Source organism: Oncorhynchus tshawytscha, linkage group LG16 (genome assembly GCF_018296145.1).
Source record: "Oncorhynchus tshawytscha isolate Ot180627B linkage group LG16, Otsh_v2.0, whole genome shotgun sequence".
Taxonomy (NCBI): Eukaryota; Metazoa; Chordata; class Actinopteri; order Salmoniformes; family Salmonidae; genus Oncorhynchus; species Oncorhynchus tshawytscha.
Genome location: NC_056444.1, coordinates 86,362,200 through 86,382,247, shown reverse-complemented (window position 1 = coordinate 86,382,247; position 20,048 = coordinate 86,362,200). Strand labels below are relative to the sequence as shown.

The 20,048-nt window shown below is 42.7% G+C and overlaps 1 protein-coding gene across 6 annotated transcripts in view; it reads right to left on the bottom strand.

Moving 5' to 3' along the window:
- The window catches only part of mbd1a (methyl-CpG binding domain protein 1a), a 44,948-nt gene that overhangs the window by 11,426 nt on the left and 13,474 nt on the right, over window positions 1-20,048 (bottom strand). For 2 of the 6 annotated variants that reach the window (XM_042299839.1, XM_042299840.1), the window contains exons 7-14: window positions 13,775-13,812; window positions 10,147-10,239; window positions 9,122-9,181; window positions 7,443-7,568; window positions 7,277-7,321; window positions 6,987-7,040; window positions 3,154-3,225; window positions 2,901-3,053 (exon numbers count right to left, since the gene is read on the bottom strand). In XM_042299839.1, the coding sequence (XP_042155773.1) occupies window positions 2,901-3,053; window positions 3,154-3,225; window positions 6,987-7,040; window positions 7,277-7,321; window positions 7,443-7,568; window positions 9,122-9,181; window positions 10,147-10,239; window positions 13,775-13,812 (641 nt within the window). The remainder of the gene's footprint in view (window positions 1-2,900; window positions 3,054-3,153; window positions 3,226-6,986; window positions 7,041-7,276; window positions 7,322-7,442; window positions 7,569-9,121; window positions 9,182-10,146; window positions 10,240-13,774; window positions 13,813-20,048) is intronic. The other 4 variants (XM_042299841.1, XM_042299843.1, XM_042299842.1 and 1 more) reach the window with 4 other exon arrangements.

Below are 20,048 nucleotides of genomic sequence, written 5' to 3'. Positions count from 1 at the left end.
TAAAGAACCATATACAGTTGAAGTCGGAAGTTTACATACACTTAGGTTGGAGTCATTAAAACCAGTTTTTCAACCACTCCACAAATGTCTTGTCAAAGTAGGACATCTACTTTGTGCATTCCACAAGTCATTTTTCCAACAATTGTTTACAGATTATATCACAATTCCAGTGGGTCAGAAGTTTACATAGACTAAGTTGACTGTGCCTTTAAACAGCTTGGAAAATTCCAGAAAATTATGTCATGGGTTTAGAAGCTTCTGATAGGCTAATTGACATCATTTGAGTCAATTGGAGGTGTACCTGTGGATGTATTTCAAGGCCTACCTTCAAACTCAGTGCCTCTTTGCTTGACATCATGGGTAAATCTAAAGAAATCAGCCAATACCCCAGAAAAAAAATTGTAGACCTCCACAAGCAAATTCCAAACACCTGAAGGTACCACGTTCATCTGTACAAACAATAGTACGCAAGTATAAACACCATGGGACCACGCAGCCGTCATACCGCTCAGGAAGGAGACGCATTCTGTCTCATAGAGATGAACGTACTTTGGTGCGAAAAGTGCAAATCAATCCCAGAACAACAGCAAAGGACCTTCTGAAGATGCTGGAGGAAACAGGTACAAAAGTATCTATATCCACAGTAAAACGAGTCCTATATTGACATAACCTGAAAGGCCGCTGAGCAAGGAAGAAGCCACTGCTCCAAAACCGCCATAAAAAAGCCAGACTACGGTTTGCAACTGCACATGGGGACAAAGATCGTACTTTTTGGAGAAATGTCCTCTGGTCTGATGAAACAAAAATAGAACTGTTTGGCCATAATGACCATCGTTATTTTTGGAGGAAAAATGGAGATGCTTGCAAGATGTAGAACACCATCCCAACCGTGAAGCACAGGGGTGGCAGCATCATGTTGTGGGGGTGCTTTGCTGCAGGAGGGATTGGTGCACTTCACAAAATAGATGGCATCAGATGGCATCATGAGGCAAGAAAATGATGTGGATATATTGAAGCAACATCTCAAGACATCAGTCAGGAAGTTAAAGCTTGGTTGCAAATGGGTCTTCCAAATGGACAATGACCCCAAGCATACTTCCAAAGTTGTGGAAAAATGGCTTGAGGCCAACAAAGAGCCCGTACGGGAGTTGTCGCGATGAGACAAGATAGTAACTACTAACAATTGGATACCATGAAATTGGGGAGAAAAGGGGGTAAAACATTTTTTTTTAAATAATAAATAAAGTGGTGATCCTAACTGACCTAATACAGGGAATTTTTACTGGGATTAAATGTCAGGAATTGTGACAAACTGAGTTTAAATATATTTGGCTAAAGTGTATGTAAACTTCCAACTACAACTGTACCATATAGAACCATGTACCATAAACGATATCAAATACACCAGAACCACACGTACCATAACCATAACCACATGTACCATAAAGAACCATATGTACCGTAAAGAACCATATGTACCATATATAACCATATGTACCTTAAAGAACCATATATACCATAAAGAACCATATATACCATAGAGAACCATATGTACCATAAATAACTACATGTACCATAAAGAACCATATGTGCCATAAATAGCCATAGGTACCGCAAATAACCCTATGTACCACAAATAACCATACACCATAGCCACATGTACCACAAAGAACCATATGTACCATAGGGTGCCGTACACCAGAACAGTATGTGCCATGAATAGCCATACACCGGAACCATATGTACCATGGAGAGCCATATGTACCATAACGAACCATACACCAGAACCATATGTACCATAAATATCCATACACCAGAACCATATGTAGCATATAGAACAATACACCAGAACCATATGTGCCATGTAGAACAATACACCAGAATCATATAGAACAATACACCAGAACCATATGTACCATATATAACCATACACCAGAACCATATGTACCATATATAACCATACACCAGAGCCATATCTACCATATAGAGTCATATGTACCATACATAACCATACATCAGACCCATATGTACCATACAGAACCACACACCAGAACCATATGTACCATATATAACCATACACCAGAACCATATGTACCATATATAACCATACACCAGAGCCATATGTACCATAGAGAACCATACACCATAACCATATGTACCATAGAGAACCATACACCAGAACCATATGTACCATTGAGAACCATACACTGAACCATATGTGCCATTGAGAACCATACACAGGACCATATGTACCATATAGAGCCATATGTACCATATATAGCCATACACCAGAGCCATATGTGCCATATAGTCATACACCAGAGCCATATGTACCATATATAACCATACACCTGAACCATATGGACCCTAAATAACCATACACCAGAGCCATATGTACCATACATAACCATATGTACCATGAATGCATATATGTTCCATATATAACCATATATAGCTATACCCCATAACCATATGTACCATACAGAACCACACCATAACCATATGTACCATATGTACCCCAAATAACCATACACCAGAACCATATGTACCATACAGAACCATACACCAGAACCATATGTACCATACAGAAGCATACACCAGAATCATATGTACCCTAAAGAACCATACACCAGAACCATATGTACCATAAAGAACCATACACCAGAACCATATGTACCATAAAGAACCATACACCAGAGCCATATGTACCATACACCAGAACCATATGTACCATACAGAACCATACACCAGAATATGTACCATACAGAACCATACACCAGAACCATATGTACCATACACCAGAACCATATGTACCATACATAACCATACACCAGAACCATATGTACCATACATAACCATACACCAGAACCATATGTACCATACACCAGAACCATATGTACCATATTAAGACAGCGGCGGTACTTGCACTTCTGTTTCTTTTTGTTGGCCCCGCCGTTCTTGGGCTTGTCCAGGCAGTAGACACATTTACCACAATCTGTACGCTGACAGGGAGCACACTGACCACAGCCCTGAGTACGCTTCTTCAATTTACCCTGAGAGAGAAAGGGAGAAACACATAAAGAGGCGAGTGAGCAGGGGGAAAAAAGAGAGGGGTAAGAATGCCATCTGGGACTCAGTCTTCCACTGACCCACCGTTATACGTGAGATGTTAGTCGGTTCATGCGGCGGCTCTTCAGAGTCACTTCCCTCGCTGTGGTTATACACCTGTAGGATGACAACAGGAAGAGAAATGTCACTCAAAAAACATCTAGGGAGTTACCTTGGATGCATCCCAAGTAGCACCGGATTCCCTACAGTGACCTTTTACACATTTTGTTATTGCAGTCCGAATTAAAAACGGATTACATTTAGATTTTGTGGTCACTGGCCTACACACACACACACACACACACACACACACACACACACACACACACACACACACACACACACACACACACACACACACACACACACACACACACACACACACACACACACACACACACACACACACACACACACACACACACACGTCAAAGTGGAATTGTGTTTTGTGATTTTGTCTGCCATAGTTGAAGTGTACCTATGATGAACATTACAGGCCTCTCTCATCTTTTTAAGTGGGAGAACTTGCACAATTGGTGGCTGACTAAATACTTTTTTGCCCCACTGTGCACTGTAGGATCCCTCCATCAAGCAGTGAATTTCAAACACAGATTCAACAACAAAGACCAGGGAGGTTTTCCAATGCCTCACAAAGAAGGGTTTGACTGTTCTAGAATCTATTTTAGTATTCCAAAATCCAGTGAAGTTATTTTTTCTACGACCAGTAGCAAAGTCCGTCACAGATTGGTCAGTTTGGCCGGGGGGGTCAGTTTGGCCGGGGGCCAGTTTGCTCAGGGGGCCAGTTTGCTCAGGGGGCCAGTTTGACCGGGGGCCAGTTTGGTCGGGGGCCAGTTTGCTCAGGGGGGCCAGTTTGGCTCGGATGGGCCAGTTTGGTCGGGGGGCCAGTTTGCCGGATGGGCCAGTTTGGTCGGGGGGACCAGTTTGCTCGGGGATTCCAGTTTGCTTTAAGGGGGAAAATACCAGTTTGCTCAGGGGGGGTAGTTTGCTCAGGGGGATGAGAAGTTTGCTCAGGGGGCCAGTTTGCTCAGGGGGCCAGTTTGCTCAGGGGGGGTCAGACCTAGGAAGAGTCTTGGTGATTCCAAACTTCTTCCATTTAAGAATGATGGAAAATACATTTCTAAACAAGCTTTCTTCGCTTTTTGTCATTATGGGGTATTGTGTGTAGATGGATGAGAATTTTTGTTGTATAGTTTAATCCATTTTAGAATAAGATTAACGTAACAAAATGTGGAAGGGAAGGGGTCTGAATACTTTCTGTATACACACACCACATGACACAATGTGGACACCTGCTCGTCAAACATCTCATTCCAAAATCATGGGCATTAATATGGAGTTGGTCCCCCCTTCACTGCTACAACAGCCTCCACTCTTCTGGGAAGGCTTTCCACTAGATGTTGGAACATTGCTGCTATAACAGCCTCCACTCTTCTGGGAAGGCATTCCACTAGATGTTGGAACATTGCTGCTATAACAGCCTCCACTCTTCTGGGAAGGCATTCCACTAGATGTTGGAACATTGCTGCTATAACAGCCTCCACTCTTCTGGGAAGGCTTTCCACTAGATGTTGGAACATTGCTACTATAACAGCCTCCACTCTTCTGGGAAGGCTTTCCACTAGATGTTGGAACATTGCTGCTGGAACTCGCTTCCATTGGAAGCCACAAGAGCATTAGTGAGGTCGGGCTATATTATATGATGTTGGGAAATTAGACCTGGCTCGTTGTCAGCGTTCCAATTCATCCCAAAGGTGTTCGATGGGGGTTGAGGTCAGGGCTCTGTGCAGGTCAGTCAAGTTCTTCCACAGGGGCTTCCCGAGTGGTGCAGTGGTCTAAGGTACTGCATCGCAATTGCTAGCTGTGCCACTAGAGATCCTGGTTCCGAGTCCAGGCTCTGTCGCAGCCGGCCGCGACCGGGAGACCTATGGGGCGGTGCACAATTGCTTCCAGGTTAAGCGGTGTCAAGAAGCAGTGTGGTTGGGTCGTGTTTCGGGGGACGCATGGCTCTTGATCTTCGCCTCTCCCGAGTCCGTACGGGAGTTGCAGCGATGAGACAAGACTAGCTACTAAATGGATACCACGAAATTGGGGAGAAGGGGTAAAATAAAAATATATATAATAATAATAATAATAATAATAATATATCCTTCCACACCGATCTCAACAAAACATTTCTGTATAGACCTTGCTTTGTGCATTGTCATGCTGAAACAGGGGCCTTCCCCAAACTGTTGCCACAAAGTTGGAAGCACAGAATCATCTAGAATGTTATTGTATGCTGCAGTGTTAAGATTTCCCTTCACTGGAACTAAGGGGCCTGAACCATGAAAAACAACCCCAGACCATTATTCCTCCTCCACCAAACTTTACAGTTGGCACTATGCATTCAGGTAACATGAGGAATGACTACCATCTCTGTCCCTCAGTCGAGCAGTGAATTTTAAACACAGATTCAACCGCAAAGACCAGGGATTACATTTAGATTTTGTGGTCACTGGCCTACACACACACACACTAACCGACATGACAGAGTGAAAAAAAAAAAAAAAAAGGAAGCCTGCACAGAATAAAAAATATTCCAAAACATGCATCCTGTTTGCAACAAGGCACTACAGTAAAACTGCATCCTGTTTGCAACAAGGCACTACAGTAAAACTGCATCCTGTTTGCAACAAGGCACTACAGTAAAACTGCATCCTGTTTGCAACAAGGCACTACAGTAAAACTGCAAAAAATGTGGCAAAGCAATTGACCTTTTTTCCTGAACACAAAGTGTTATGTTTGGGGCAAATCCAATACATTACTGAATCCCACTCTCCATATTTTCAAGCGTAGTGGTGGCTGCATCATGTCATGAGTATTCTTGTAATCGTTAAGAGCTCCCGAGTGGCTAAATGTAAAAAAAATATATACAAAATAAAAATAAATAAATAATAATATATTTTTTTAAATGTAAGGACTGTAGAGCTTTTAAGGATAAAAAAATCCAAACGGAATGGAGCTAAGCACAGGCAAAATCCTAGAGGGAAAACCTGGTCCAGTCTGTTTTCCACCAGACGCTAGGAGATGAATTCACCTTTCAGCAGGACAATAACCTAAAACCCAATGCCAAATCTACACTGGAGATGCTTACCAAGGAGACAGTGAATGTTCCCGAGTGGCCGAGTTACAGTTTTGTCTTAAATCTGCTTGAAAATCTATGGCAAGACATAAAGATGGTTGCCTAGCAATGACCAGCAAACAATTTGCTTGAAGAATTTTTAAAATAATAAAATGGCCAAATATTGTATAATCCAGGTGTGCAAAGCTCTTAGAGATTTACCAAGAAAGACCCAAAGCTGTAATCGCTGACAAAGCTGATTCTAACATGTATTGACTCAAGGGTGTGAATACTTCTGTAAATGACATATTTCTGCATTTCATTTTAAAAATACATTTGCAAACATTCCCCCCAAAATTATTACTTTTGTCATTATGGGATATTGTGTGTAGATGGGTGAAAAAAAATATTGAATCCATTTTTGGATTCAGACTAACACCAAAACATGTGGAATAAGTCAAGGGGTATGAATACTTTCTGAAGGCACTGTATATAGTGCACTATATAGGGAATATGGTGCCAGTTGGGGCACAGGCCTTGTCACACACCTAATAATAATGCACTGTATCCATGTGGGTGGTGTCCCTCAAGGCTCTACTCTCAGTCCTCTGCGTGTCATTATTCATATAATTGACATTGGCATATCCATTATATAGGTGACGACAGACAACGTCTTAGCCTCCCATTAGAAAGAAGTCTTCTGAACTCAATGGGACTTCCTGGTTAAATAAATACGTTTAATATTAAAAAAACTCACAATTTTCTCTGGCTTCCACTCTACTTCCTCCTCCTTCTCTTTCACCCGTACCTTCTGTAAAAAGACATGGGTTTGCTAGCCTATGCAATTTTTTTTATTTGCCGAGTATATAGTGTTTACACCCCTCTTACGCTAAATTCATAAATCTAAGGATTAGACACACCCGTACACCAACTGACTTTATTGTCTCCATGGGGACATTTTGTTGTCAAATACACGTTTAAAGTGGCGTTTAAATAAAAAAATAAATTGACAAACACAAAATTTAAAATAAATTCAGAAATACAAACCTTTCTCTGTGGTTTCAACTCTTGTTTTTCTTCCTCTTTAACCTTCTGGAAGGTTTCACATCATGAGAAATTCAATCGACATATATTATCCAAATGCTTTTTGTACGCAAGGACAGTGACAACCAAAACCAATCAATTACCATCAATTCAGTCAATCAACAAATACCTGTTGAGGAGTCCTCATCTTCTTCTGTGGCTTTTCTTTTACTTCTTCCTCCTCCTTCTCTTCTTCCTCCTCCTCTTCCTCCTCTTCTTCCAGTTCTTTCACAGATTCTTTCATCTTGGCTTTTCTCTGTGGGGACAACAGAACAATCTTGACCTTATCTGTGGCCTATATAAGGTCGCAAAATTGTGTTAACTTTCCCCAAATCCCGATTGGAGGATTCATGGATTTCCTGCTAATTCCATCCTGAATCCAACAGAGTGTTACATATACATATACATATATATATATATATATATATTTTTAAAATGATCTCCAGCGCATTCAGAACGGATTCAGACCCCTTGATATTTTGTTATGTTATATTACATATATATATATACACATTCTAAAATGTATTAAATAAATGTGTTTTCATCAACCTACACACAACGACAAAGTGAAAGCGGGTTTTTTTAATAGAAATGCTAGCACATTTATGAACAATAAAAAAACAGAAAAACCTTATTTACATAAGTATTCAGACCCTTCGCTATGAGACTCAAAAATGAGCCCAGGTGCATCCTGAACCTTCCAGAAGGACAACCATCTCTGCAGCACTCCACCAATCAGGACTTTATGGTAGAGTGGCCAGACGGAAGCCGCTCATCAGTAAAAAGGCACATGACAGCCCGCTTGGAGTTTGCCAAGTGGGCTGTCATGAGAAACAAGATTCTGTGGTCTGATGAAACCAAGATTGAACTCTTTGGCCTGAATGCCAAGCGTCACGTCAGGAGGAAACCTGGCACCGTCCCTACGGTGAAGCATGGTGGTGGCAGCATAATGTCTGGAGGAAACCTGGCACCATCCCTACGGTGAAGCATGGTGGTGGCAGCATCCTGCCGTGGGGATGTTTTTCAGTGGCAGGGACTGGGAGACGAGTCAGGATCGAGGCAAATACGAACAGAACAAAGTACAGAGAGATCCTTGATGGAAACCTGCTCCAGAGCACTCAGGACCTCAGACTGGGGTGAAGGTTCACCTTCCAACCTTCCAACAGGACAACGACTCTAAGCAAACAGCCAAGATAACGCGTGATTGACCCAGCCAGAACCCGGACTTGAACCCGATCGAACATCTCTGGAGAGATCTGAAAATAGCTGTTCAGCAACGCTCCCCATCAAACCTGACAGCTTGAGAGAATCTCCCCAAATACAGGTGTGCCAAGCTTGTCGTGTCATACCCAAGAAGACTCGAGGCTGTAATCGCTGCCAAAGGTGCTTCAACAAAGTACTGAGTAAAGGGTCTAAATTACTTATGTAAATGTGTTATTTCATTTATTTTAAATTAGAAACAAAATTGTAAAAAACTTTTTAGACTGGCTGTCCGGGTCCTCTTTGTGACATCAAACCACAAAAAAGAAGTCTGATCGAATTTAATATTTTTTATCTGATTAATTATTAATTATTATTATTAATATATTTAAATATGTAAAAGGGAGGTGTAACTTTGCATTAGGACTTTTGATGTCTATGCAAATCTCTAATGTCCAGGTGGTTGTTTATGCTACCCTACCCTTCAAGAAAGAAAACCAAATTACAATTGTTCCTCGTTGAAAAGCTTTGTTAGTTAAAAATTGTAATTTAAGTTTACTTCCTAAATTGACTAGAATTTAAATGAAATGGTCCAACCCTACATCTTACCGATATACTAGGTCTCCTGGTGACCTTGGTTGATTTGTGTCCAAACCGCTTACGCTCCATCTGAAAAACAAAGCGCAAACCAAGAGCAGATGAGAAGTACCTTATCAAAAACACATCATAAAAAACATGCTAATTCCATGTAGAATTAATACTTATAAAAATGTTTAAAAAGTATATTTTTGGAGTGCTGTCAATTTCATTCATTTAGTATGCCTCCCCAATGGCAACACTTTCCCTATATAGTGCACTAATTTCTACCAGAACCCTATGGGCCCTGATCAGAAGTAGTGCAATAAATAGGCAATAGGGTGCCATTTGGGATGCGGTCACTTAAAATATGGTATACATTAAAAACCACCTTAGCGTAAAGTGGAGTCAGGTTAAAAAGCGTACCTTAGCGTAAAGTGGAGTCAGGTTAAAAAGCGTACCTTAGCGTAAAGTGGAGTCAGGTTAAAAAGCGTACCTTTAGCGTAAAGTGGAGTCAGGTTAAAAAGTGTACCTTAGCATAAAGTGGAGTCAGGTTAAAAAGCATACCTTAGCATGAAGTGGAGTCAGGTTAAAAAGCGCACCTTAGCGTATAGTGGAGTCAGGTTAAAAAGCGTACCTTAGCATAAAGTGGAGTCAGGTTAAAAAGCGTACCTTAGCGTAAAGTGAAGTCAGGTTAAAAAGCGTACCTTAGCGTAAAGTGGAGTCAGGTTAAAAAGCGTACCTTAGCGTAAAGTGGAGTCAGGTTAAAAAAGCGTACCTTAGCATAAAGTGGAGTCAGGTTAAAAAGCGTACCTTAGCGTAAAGTGGAGTCAGGTTAAAAAGCGTACCTTAGTGTAAAGTGGAGTCAGGTTAAAAAGCGTACCTTAGCATAAAGTGGAGTCAGGTTAAAAAGCGTACCTTAGTGTAAAGTGGAGTCAGGTTAAAAAGCGTACCTTAGCATAAAGTGGAGTCAGGTTAAAAAGCGTACCTCAGCGTAAAGTGGAGTCAGGTTAAAAAGCGTACCTTAGTGTAAAGTGGAGTCAGGTTAAAAAGCGTACCTTAGTGTAAAGTGGAGTCGTGCCGCTGTTGCCGAATTCATCTTCTTTGAACTCCAGTTGTTTCCCCCCTAGAACCCATTTATCCCCTCCCACCTGAGGACAGACCGACCAGCACAACACAGTCACTACAGCACACTACGGGAAGGGAGGGACATAGCAACCAGCACAACACAGTCACTACAGCACACTACGGGAAGGGAGGGACATAGCAACCAGCACAACACAGTCACTACAGCACACTACGGGAAGGGAAGATGGGAGGGACATAGCAACCAGCACAACACAGTCACTACAGCACACTACGGGAAGGGAAGATGGGAGGGACATAGCAACCAGCACAACACAGTCACTACAGCACACTACGGGAAGGGAGGGACATAGCAACCAGCACAACACAGTCACTACAGCACACTACGGGAAGGGAGGGACATAGCAACCAGCACAACACACTCACTACGGGAAGGGAGGGACATAGCAACCAGCACAACACAGTCACTACAGCACACTACGGGAAGGGAGGGACAGAGCAACCAGCACAACACAGTCACTACAGCACACTACGGGAAGGGAAGGGACGGAGCAACCAGCACAACACAGTCACTACAGCAAGTAAGGACAGAGCAACCAGCACAACACAGTCACTACGGGAAGGGAGGGACAGAGCAACCAGCACAACACAGTCACACTATGTTTGAGTTCCAAATGGCACTCGAATCCGTATAGTGTGCACTACTTTTGACCAGGCTCACAGTGTAGTGCACTATATAGGGAATAGGGTGCCATCTACTAATGTACTTCTAGTAGGGTTGCAGAATGTGATTACATTTCCCAACGTTCCAGTAAAATCAGGAGGAAATAAAGTAATCCCCCATTAACCTGGATTTCCAGAAAACCTGGGACAGTTAGCAGCATTTGTTGCAACCCTATCCCGTTACCAGATAACGACCCCGTTACCATCGGCCTAAATTAATCACTTTGATTTATACATTTTAAAAATGTAAAAACCATGAGGTTTGCACTCATGTTTGTAAAGGTTAATAAGAGGCTAGTTAGTAGAAAGAAATGAACAGCTTTAACCCACAGCTTTAACCCACAGCTTTAACCCGTGCATTGATTAGTCTGGAATCTGGAGGTCAGTGAAAAAACAGTAAATAAGGAAACAAGCGCTATGCTAAGAACTATTCTATTCTACAACTATTGTGGCGTCCCGCAAGGCTCAGCTCTAGACCCTCTAATTAGTGAGCTGACAACGATTTCTGCAGCGCAAATAGCCCAATGCTTGTGCTGCACTTGCCTTAGAAACAAAATCGACACCTTCTAAAAACATAGAAACCTTCAAATGCATTATTGTGGTGAATTCAGTCCGTCTTCAACACCCTGTGTGACAACAGCTCTAGTCACCTCCGAAATGGTGATAGACCCTCATGTGTCGTAATCACAGAAATGGCTCAGGTGCATGCTTCCTAGAGCGCTGCAAGTAGAGCAGGATGTTGTCCCACCTAGGCCCTACACTGAGCTACAAAACTATTTGATCACTCCAGTGATTGACTAAATTCAACACATCTGGTCTTCTAAGATTAAATCAATCTAAAACATGAGGGGACCAGAAAGTCTAGGACCATGGTTGCTACCCGTGTCCTAGGCAACCAGAGTTCCTACTCCTTATATAGCAGTGTTTATTTCACCATTGTACTTTTGTCTTTCACTTGATTCCTCTTTGTCTTCCAGAACAAAAAAATATATTTATATATATATGTATATATATTGTGTCAGCGGATGAATAGGGTAGAGACAGGTTGTGGAAGTGAGGGGGTAGAGTTTTTCAGCTGAAACACGCCCCCCACAGTCCTCCCTCAATAGAAAACCTTAATCCCCTGCCCCTTTAGTGAACGTTCCGATAATTTAAACATTATAGCTCACACTAATACGACAACACAATACCACAGTGGGATACCTAACTACAAAACCAGCAATATTCACCAAGATCTACTACTTACAACTACCCACCTCATAACTTATGTCATACCTTCAACTCTGTTGGAAGTTGTTTCTTGGGATTAACTATTACTGTACCTCAGCAGAGTCTGCCAATGGAACTATGGCCTTTTTCCTCATCTCTTAGCACGGACAGTGGCCGCTACTGCTACTCGCTGTTTGTTTGTTACCTGTGCATAGTCACTTCGCCCCCACCTACATGTACAAATTACCTAAACTGACTCGGTAACGGGGCCCCCTGTATATAGCATCGTTATGTTATTCTTATTGTGTTACTTTTAATTGATTTATAACGACTGGACCAACTGACATACCCTGTCAGACCGGTGGCAGTATAACGACTGGACCAACTGACAGACCCTGCCAGAGCGGTGGCAGTATAACGACTGGACCAACTGACAGACCCTGCCAGACCTGTGGCAGTACAACGACTGGAGCAACTGACAGACCCTGCCAGACCGGTGGCCGTATAACGACTGGACCAACTGACAGACCCTGCCAGACCGGTGGCCGTATAACGACTGGAGCAACTGGACCAACTGGCAGACCCTGCCAGACAGGTGGCCGTATAACGACTGGACCGACTGGACCAACTGGCAGACCCTGCCAGACAGGTGGCCGTATAACGACTGGACCGACTGGACCAACTGGCAGACCCTGCCAGACCGGTGGCCGTATAACGACTGGACCGACTGGGCCAACTGACAGGCCCTGTCAGACCGGTGGCTGTATAACGACTGGACCAACTGGACCAACTGGCAGACACTGCCAGACAGGTGGCCGTATAACGACTGGACCGACTGGGCCAACTGACAGGCCCTGTCAGACCGGTGGCTGTATAACGACTGGACCAACTGAAGGACCCTGCCAGACCGGTGGCCGTATAACGACTGGACCAACTGACAGACCCTGCCAGACCGGTGGCCGTATAACGGCTGGAGCAACTGACAGACCCTGCCAGACCGGTGGCAGTATAACGACTGGACCAACTGACAGACCCTGCCAGACAGGTGGCAGTATAACGACTGGACCGACTGGGCCAACTGACAGGCCCTGTCAGACCGGTGGCCGTATAACGACTGGACCAACTGACAGACCCTGCCAGACCGGTGGCCGTATAACGACTGGACCAACTGACAGACCCTGCCAGACCGGTGGCAGTATAACGACTGGACCAACTGACAGGCCCTGCCAGACCGGTGACCGTATAACGACTGGACCAACTGACAGACCCTGCCAGACCGGTGGCCGTATAACGACTGGACCAACTGACAGGCCCTGCCAGACCGGTGGCCGTATAACGACTGGACCAACTGACAGACCCTGACTCTGCTGCAACTAAAAGAAATGTGCATCAGGACCAACACAGGACATTGTAGGGTGATCCAGGATCAGCTTCCTCTCCACCAAACCATTAGTGGAGAAAATGCTAAACTGACTCAGAATCAGTGTCTTAGGTGCAACTTCACCTTACATTAACATAGAACAGGGAGAATACTACAGACGATAGTAAACAGCTACAGAATTAAAAGGATGCTTTATCCAATCAGACTAGCAGAACAGGAGTAGCCAACACATGCAGAGTGAAAGACAGTTCGGCGGGCAGAGATGGATCATGTTAGGTCGGTCTTACCTTTCTGAACACAATACTTGGGGACTGTTTCTTCTCAGCTGGAGAACCCAAAAAAAAACACAAATACTTCAACCAAACAGACAGAAAGATGCCCCGAGGACTGTATATAATATAATACAAACTACAGCCACTCAAAGTGACTCTTTTCCTCGAGACTCATCTGAACCAACAAGCAACAAAGATTTACAGTTGACTGTTGTCTTCTAGATATAACTGCCACACCTCCAAGTGCTCCACACACACCATGGTCAGGAATCCCAGCATCCCTGGGGGTACACTACAGAGTGTACCAGCCAACTTTGATGATTTTTTGATTCATTAAGGTTATTTCAGAATAGTGGATCCGACTTTAAGACCTATGTTTCCCGGACTAAAGGTCCCGAAGCTTCTGCATTTGTGTTTTTTATCTTTACCAGAATAAAAAATAAATTGTACAACTGCTAGCGAATTACCAATAGCAGCTGCTAGCTAAATATGCAAAGGCAAATAAACGAATAGCAAAGACAGGCAATCAAGCTCATAAATTTATACATCTATAGGTAGAATATAATTTTTTTGTGAGGTTGGATATTTACAAGCCAATGTGAACGAGAGACATTGTGCAAATGAACAAAGTTTTAACGCATGCTTGTCTGAAGGAAGAACAGCACTGTCTCTGGAGCAGCATGTGCACACGCTAGTGTTGCACGGTAACCTGAAACGTCAGTACTTTGTTGATACTAGAACATGAAAAACGGGTACTAGAATTTGTTACTTTCGGTACTTCTGTCAAAATGTGTCTCACGGATCAAGGCTGCGTATCAGTGCAGCAGACCCCTTACTATAGATCCGCCGGTCTGATCCACTAGCCTGGGAGTCTGGGCTGCATCATGGTAGCTCCACTAACTCACTGCTAGCCTGTACTGGGAGTCTGGACTGCATCATGTTAGCTCCACTAACTCACTGCTAGCCTGGGAGTCTGGACTGCATCATGGTAGCTCCACTAACTCACTGCTAGCCTGGGAGTCTGGACTGCATCATGTTAGCTCCACTAACTCACTGCTAGCCTGTACTGGGAGTCTGGGCTGCATCATGTTAGCTCCACTAACTCACTGCTAGCCTGGGAGTCTGGGCTGCATCATGTTAGCTCCACTAACTCACTGCTAGCCTGTACTGGGAGTCTGGACTGCATCATGTTAGCTCCACTAACTCACTGCTAGCCTGGGAGTCTGGACTGCATCATGTTAGCTCCACTAACTCACTGCTAGCCTGGGAGTCTGGACTGCATCATGTTAGCTCCACTAACTCACTGCTAGCCTGTACTGGGAGTCTGGGCTGCATCATGTTAGCTCCACTAAGTCACTGCTAGCCTGGGAGTCTGGACTGTATCATGCTAGCTCCACTAACTCACTGCTAGCCTGGGAGTCTGGACTGCATCATGTTAGCTCCCCTCTCATGCTGCACAGAAGTTAATATGCTTGAATAATGTGAAACTGCCATTATTTTATCGGTTTTCCTTTAAAATAACGAGAAAATCCTAAAATGACACGTCAATAAACAAAGTAGAAATGGTCCTATTACTTATGAATGACCACTAGGGCGATGAAGTGATATCTACCTGAAACCCTTTAGACACAGTATAACTGAGTTCGATATCTACTGAAACCCTTTACAGGATATAAACAATGCTCGCGTGCGCGAGCATCGCAAAATAAATGTAGAAATCTATATTATTAAATTATTGCGCCAACGAGCGTCTGCGTTGCCAAGGGCTAAAATAAAAGTCAGTTCTATTTGTGATGCAGATCTTGCTGCAAGTCCTGCCTCGTCAGTTTATAGAAGCAGGTACCCACGTGCCATCTCCTCATTGGTTATACCCACGTGGGTGACTGAAAAACGAACGATGTCGGTGGCAGTAATGCACCTAATTTATGAAAGTTGCCAATCACAATATAAAGTCAAGAGAAGAAAAAGCCTGGAAGGAGGAGAGACGACTAGAACCGATTCGGTTGGCCGTGTTATGTGTCGATTAATTGGCGGAGTAGAGGACCTTGTGCATTTCAGGTAAAATAACAACACATTGTCGGAACTAGAAGCACAAGCATTTCGCTACACTCGCATTGACATCTGCAAACCATGTGTATGTGACAAATACATTTGATTTGATTTAGCTTAAAGAGGACAAATTAGCTAGCAAGTGCAAGCTAGCTAGCTAAATTGCCATAAATGTTGAATGCTTTTCAACCTGTCCCCAAATTAATGAGTTTGAGTTTGTTTTGATATTTTAACCTGTGTGTCGTGATCGCGTTTGGTGTGGGGGGACAAGATACATCTATGCACGATGGCGCACGCACGCAGCCGGGTTGGGTTCCGTGTTATACACGGTATAACTGAGTTCTGTATCTACCTTTAGACTACAGGACGACCGATTCATCGGCATGGCCGATTAATTAGGGCCGATTTCAAGCTTTTATAAATCGGTAATTGTCATTTTTGGACGTCGATTATGGCCGATTACATTGCACTCCACGAGGAGACTGCGTGGCAGGCTGACCACCTGTTACGCGAGTGCAGCAAGGAGCCAAGGTAAGTTGCTAGCTAGCATTAAACTTATCTTGTAAAAAAAACAATCAATCTTAACATAATCACCAGTTAACTACACATGGTTGATGATATTACTAGTTTATCTAGCTTGTCCTGCGTTGCATATAATCAATTCGATGCCTGTTAATTTATCATTGAATCATAGCCTACTTTGCCAAACGGGTGATTTAACATGTGCATTTGTGAAAAAATGACTGTCGTTGCACCAATACGTACCTAACCATAAACATCAACGCCTTTCTTAAAATCAATACACAAGTAAAACAAATTAAACCTGCATATTTAGTTAATATTGCCTGCTAACATGAATATATTTTAACTAGGGAAATTGTGTCACTTGTAAATTAATTTTTAAAAATCCTACAATGTGATTTTCTGGATTTTTTTCTCTCATTTTGTCTGTCATAGTTGAAGTGTACCTATGATGAAAATTACAGGCCTCTCATCTTTTTAAGTGGGAGAACTTGCACAATTGGTGGCTGACTAAATACTTTTTTGCCCCACTGTATAATTAAATAAATAACTCTTACAGAATTTCCACGTGGGCGAGGATATTGGAAATGTAATCCAAGCCTACTAGATGGTAAATTGTTAAAACTAGGACAGAAAAATGTATAACTGACTTTTTCCAGACATAACATTAGGTACAGTAGATCGATCCCCTTATTGTATGGGACACTTTTAAATGTGCCTTTAGAGGTCATGCAAGTCAGTACTCATCCATAAAACAAAAAATATTTAGGTCAAAAGAGTCCATATTAACAAAAAAAATTGAAGGACTAACAGAACAGATAGATAGCAATAAAAACTGTACCACAGAGGCACAGAATAAGTAAAGAGGAAAACCACAAAGAAATGGAGGAACTTATTCAAGAAAGATCCAGTGTAATATATTATTAAAAATAAAGCGAAAGAGATGGAATATGGGGGAAAAATGCAAATTATATTCCAATCTTCAATATAGAAATGCTACCAAAAAAAATGTATTGAAACTTGTTACAAATGATGGAGTCACGCATGATTCACTGAATGATATTTTGAAAGAGGAAGTACTTTAAGAATATGTTTTTGTTTGTCTCCTCCATCTCTACTAACCGAAGCTAACTGTATGGATTTTTTTCCAAATAATAATAATAATAATAATAATGTAAAATTAACATATGTACAGAAAGACTCATATGAAGGCCAAATTACAGAGAAGAAACTTCTTGATGCAATTAAAGCCTTTAAGTCTGGGAAAACTCCAGGGCTGGATGGCATACCAGTGGAAGTATATCAAACTTTTAAAAAATATATATTGAGAGGACCATTATTAGCCTGTTTTAACCGCTCTTATATAAAATGGTAAATTATCGGACACGTAACAAGGTCGTCTGATATCATTATTACTGAAACAGGACCCACGTGGTATATATAAAGATCCAGTCCATTAAAAAAAATCGGAGGCCTCTTCAGTGTTCAGTGTTGTGATGCAAAAATTCAAAATACGCTAAATGCTTGGCGCATAGAATCTTAAAAAAGTATTGTCAAATATTATTCATCCTAATCAGACAGCTTTTTATTTTACATGGATGATACATTGGAGATAATATAAGACAAGTACTGGAACCAATAGAATACTATGAAATATTGGGGACACCAAGCCTGGTTTTCAGAGCTGATTTTGAAAAGGCTTTTTATAAAATATGACTGGATATTATATATAAATGCCTAGAATATTTCAATGTTGGGGTATCTCTTATAAAATGGGTTAAAATGATGTATCACCTTAGGTGTAAAATACCTTAGGTGTAAAATAGTAAATAATGGCTACATCTCAGAAAGTTTTAAACCATGGGTGTCAAACTATGGCCCGTGGGCCAAATTTGGCCCGCGGGGTAATTATATTTGGCCCGCAAGACAATACCAAATTACTACTAGAGCTGGCCCGCCGGTATTATACAGCGCATTCACCACTAATACTACGAATCCCATAATGCTCTGCTGTTTTCGCGCGCCAATCAGGACAGGACCCAGAAACGCTCTCTCCTCTGTGACAGTAGTCATAGCAACATAGACGCTACAACTGTCAGCGAGCTAACCCTTCCCAAAAATGGCGAAAAGAAAGGCAGAAAACAGGAGCTTTCTGGACAAGTGGGAGGCAGAATATCTGTTTACATATGTAAAAGACAAACCTGTTTGTCTTGTTTGTGGAGTCAACGTGGCTGTAAGTAAGGAGTACAACATTAGACGACACTATGAAACGAAACACCATGACAAATACAAGGACCTGGACATGACTCAAAGGAGCCAGAAAGTAGAGGAGATGAAAAGAAGTTTGGTTTCACAACAGAATATGTTTAAAAAAGCCACATCACAAAGCGAGGCTGCTGTAAAGGCTAGTTATATAGTGGCAGCAGAGATCGCAAAATCAGCCCGGCCCTTTAATGAGGGAGAGTTCATGAAAAAGTGCATGATGAAGGTTTGTGACCTCGTATGCCCAGAGAAAAAAAAACAAGCATTTTCAAACGTGAGCCTGAGCAGGAACACCGTAGCTGATCGCACATGTGATCTTGCCACCAATCTGTATGACCAGCTGATGGAAAAGGGAAAAGATTTTGTTGCGTTCTCCCTCGCTGTGGATGAGAGCTGCGACGCATCTGATACTGCTCAGCTGTCAGTCTTCATCCGTGGAGTGGACTCAAATCTGTGTGTTACGGAGGAGCTATTAGGATTCAAATCAATGCATGGCACAACCACAGGAAAGGAAATCTTTGAGGAGGTTTCCAAATGTGTAACTGAAATAAAGCTGCCGTGGGATAAACTCGTTGGATTAACGACAGATGGTGCGCCAGCGATGTGCGGTAAAAAGAGTGGACTGGTGGGCATGGTTCGGGAGAAGATGCGGGAAGAGAACTGTGCAGGTGAGCTAACTGTTTACCACTGCATCATACATCAGGAAGCACTGTGTGCCAAAGCCCTAAAGATGGAACATGTTATGACCACAGTAACACAGGTAGTTAACTTTATAAGAGCCAAAGGTCTAAATCACCGGCAGTTTAAATCTTTTCTGGAGGAGTGTGGTTCGGAATACGCAGACGTGCCGTATCACACAGAGGTGAGATGGCTAAGCAGAGGAAAAGTACTGAACAGATGTTTCGAGCTGCGTGAGGAAATATGTCAATTCCTGGAAACCAAAGGGAAGGATACAGCAGAGCTCCGGGAGCAAAAGTTCCTGTGTGAGCTGGCCTTTCTCTGTGACATCTCGAGCCATCTCGATGCGCTGAACCTGCAGCTTCAGGGGCGGGGGCGCATCATCACAGACATGTACTCTGCAGTGAGGGCCTTCAAAACTAAACTGTGCCTGTGGGAGAATCAGATGCTGCAAGGAAACCCTTGCCATTTTCCCTGCTGCCAATCCATAAAAGCGCAGATCTCTACCGCCGTGTTCCCATGCGCACAGTTTGCTGAAAAACTCAGTGTTCTCGCCGCTGAGTTTAGCCGGCGATTTGCCGACTTAGATGCCCAGAAATGCAAGTTTGAACTGCTTAGTAATCCCTTCGCAGTTGATGTGGAAAATGCACCAACCAACATCCAAATGGAGCTGATTGAACTCCAGTGCAACGACACGCTGAAGTCAAAGTATGATGCTGTGGGCGCCGCACAGTTTCCACGGTTCATCCCTGACACAATGCCTCAGCTCTACACCCAA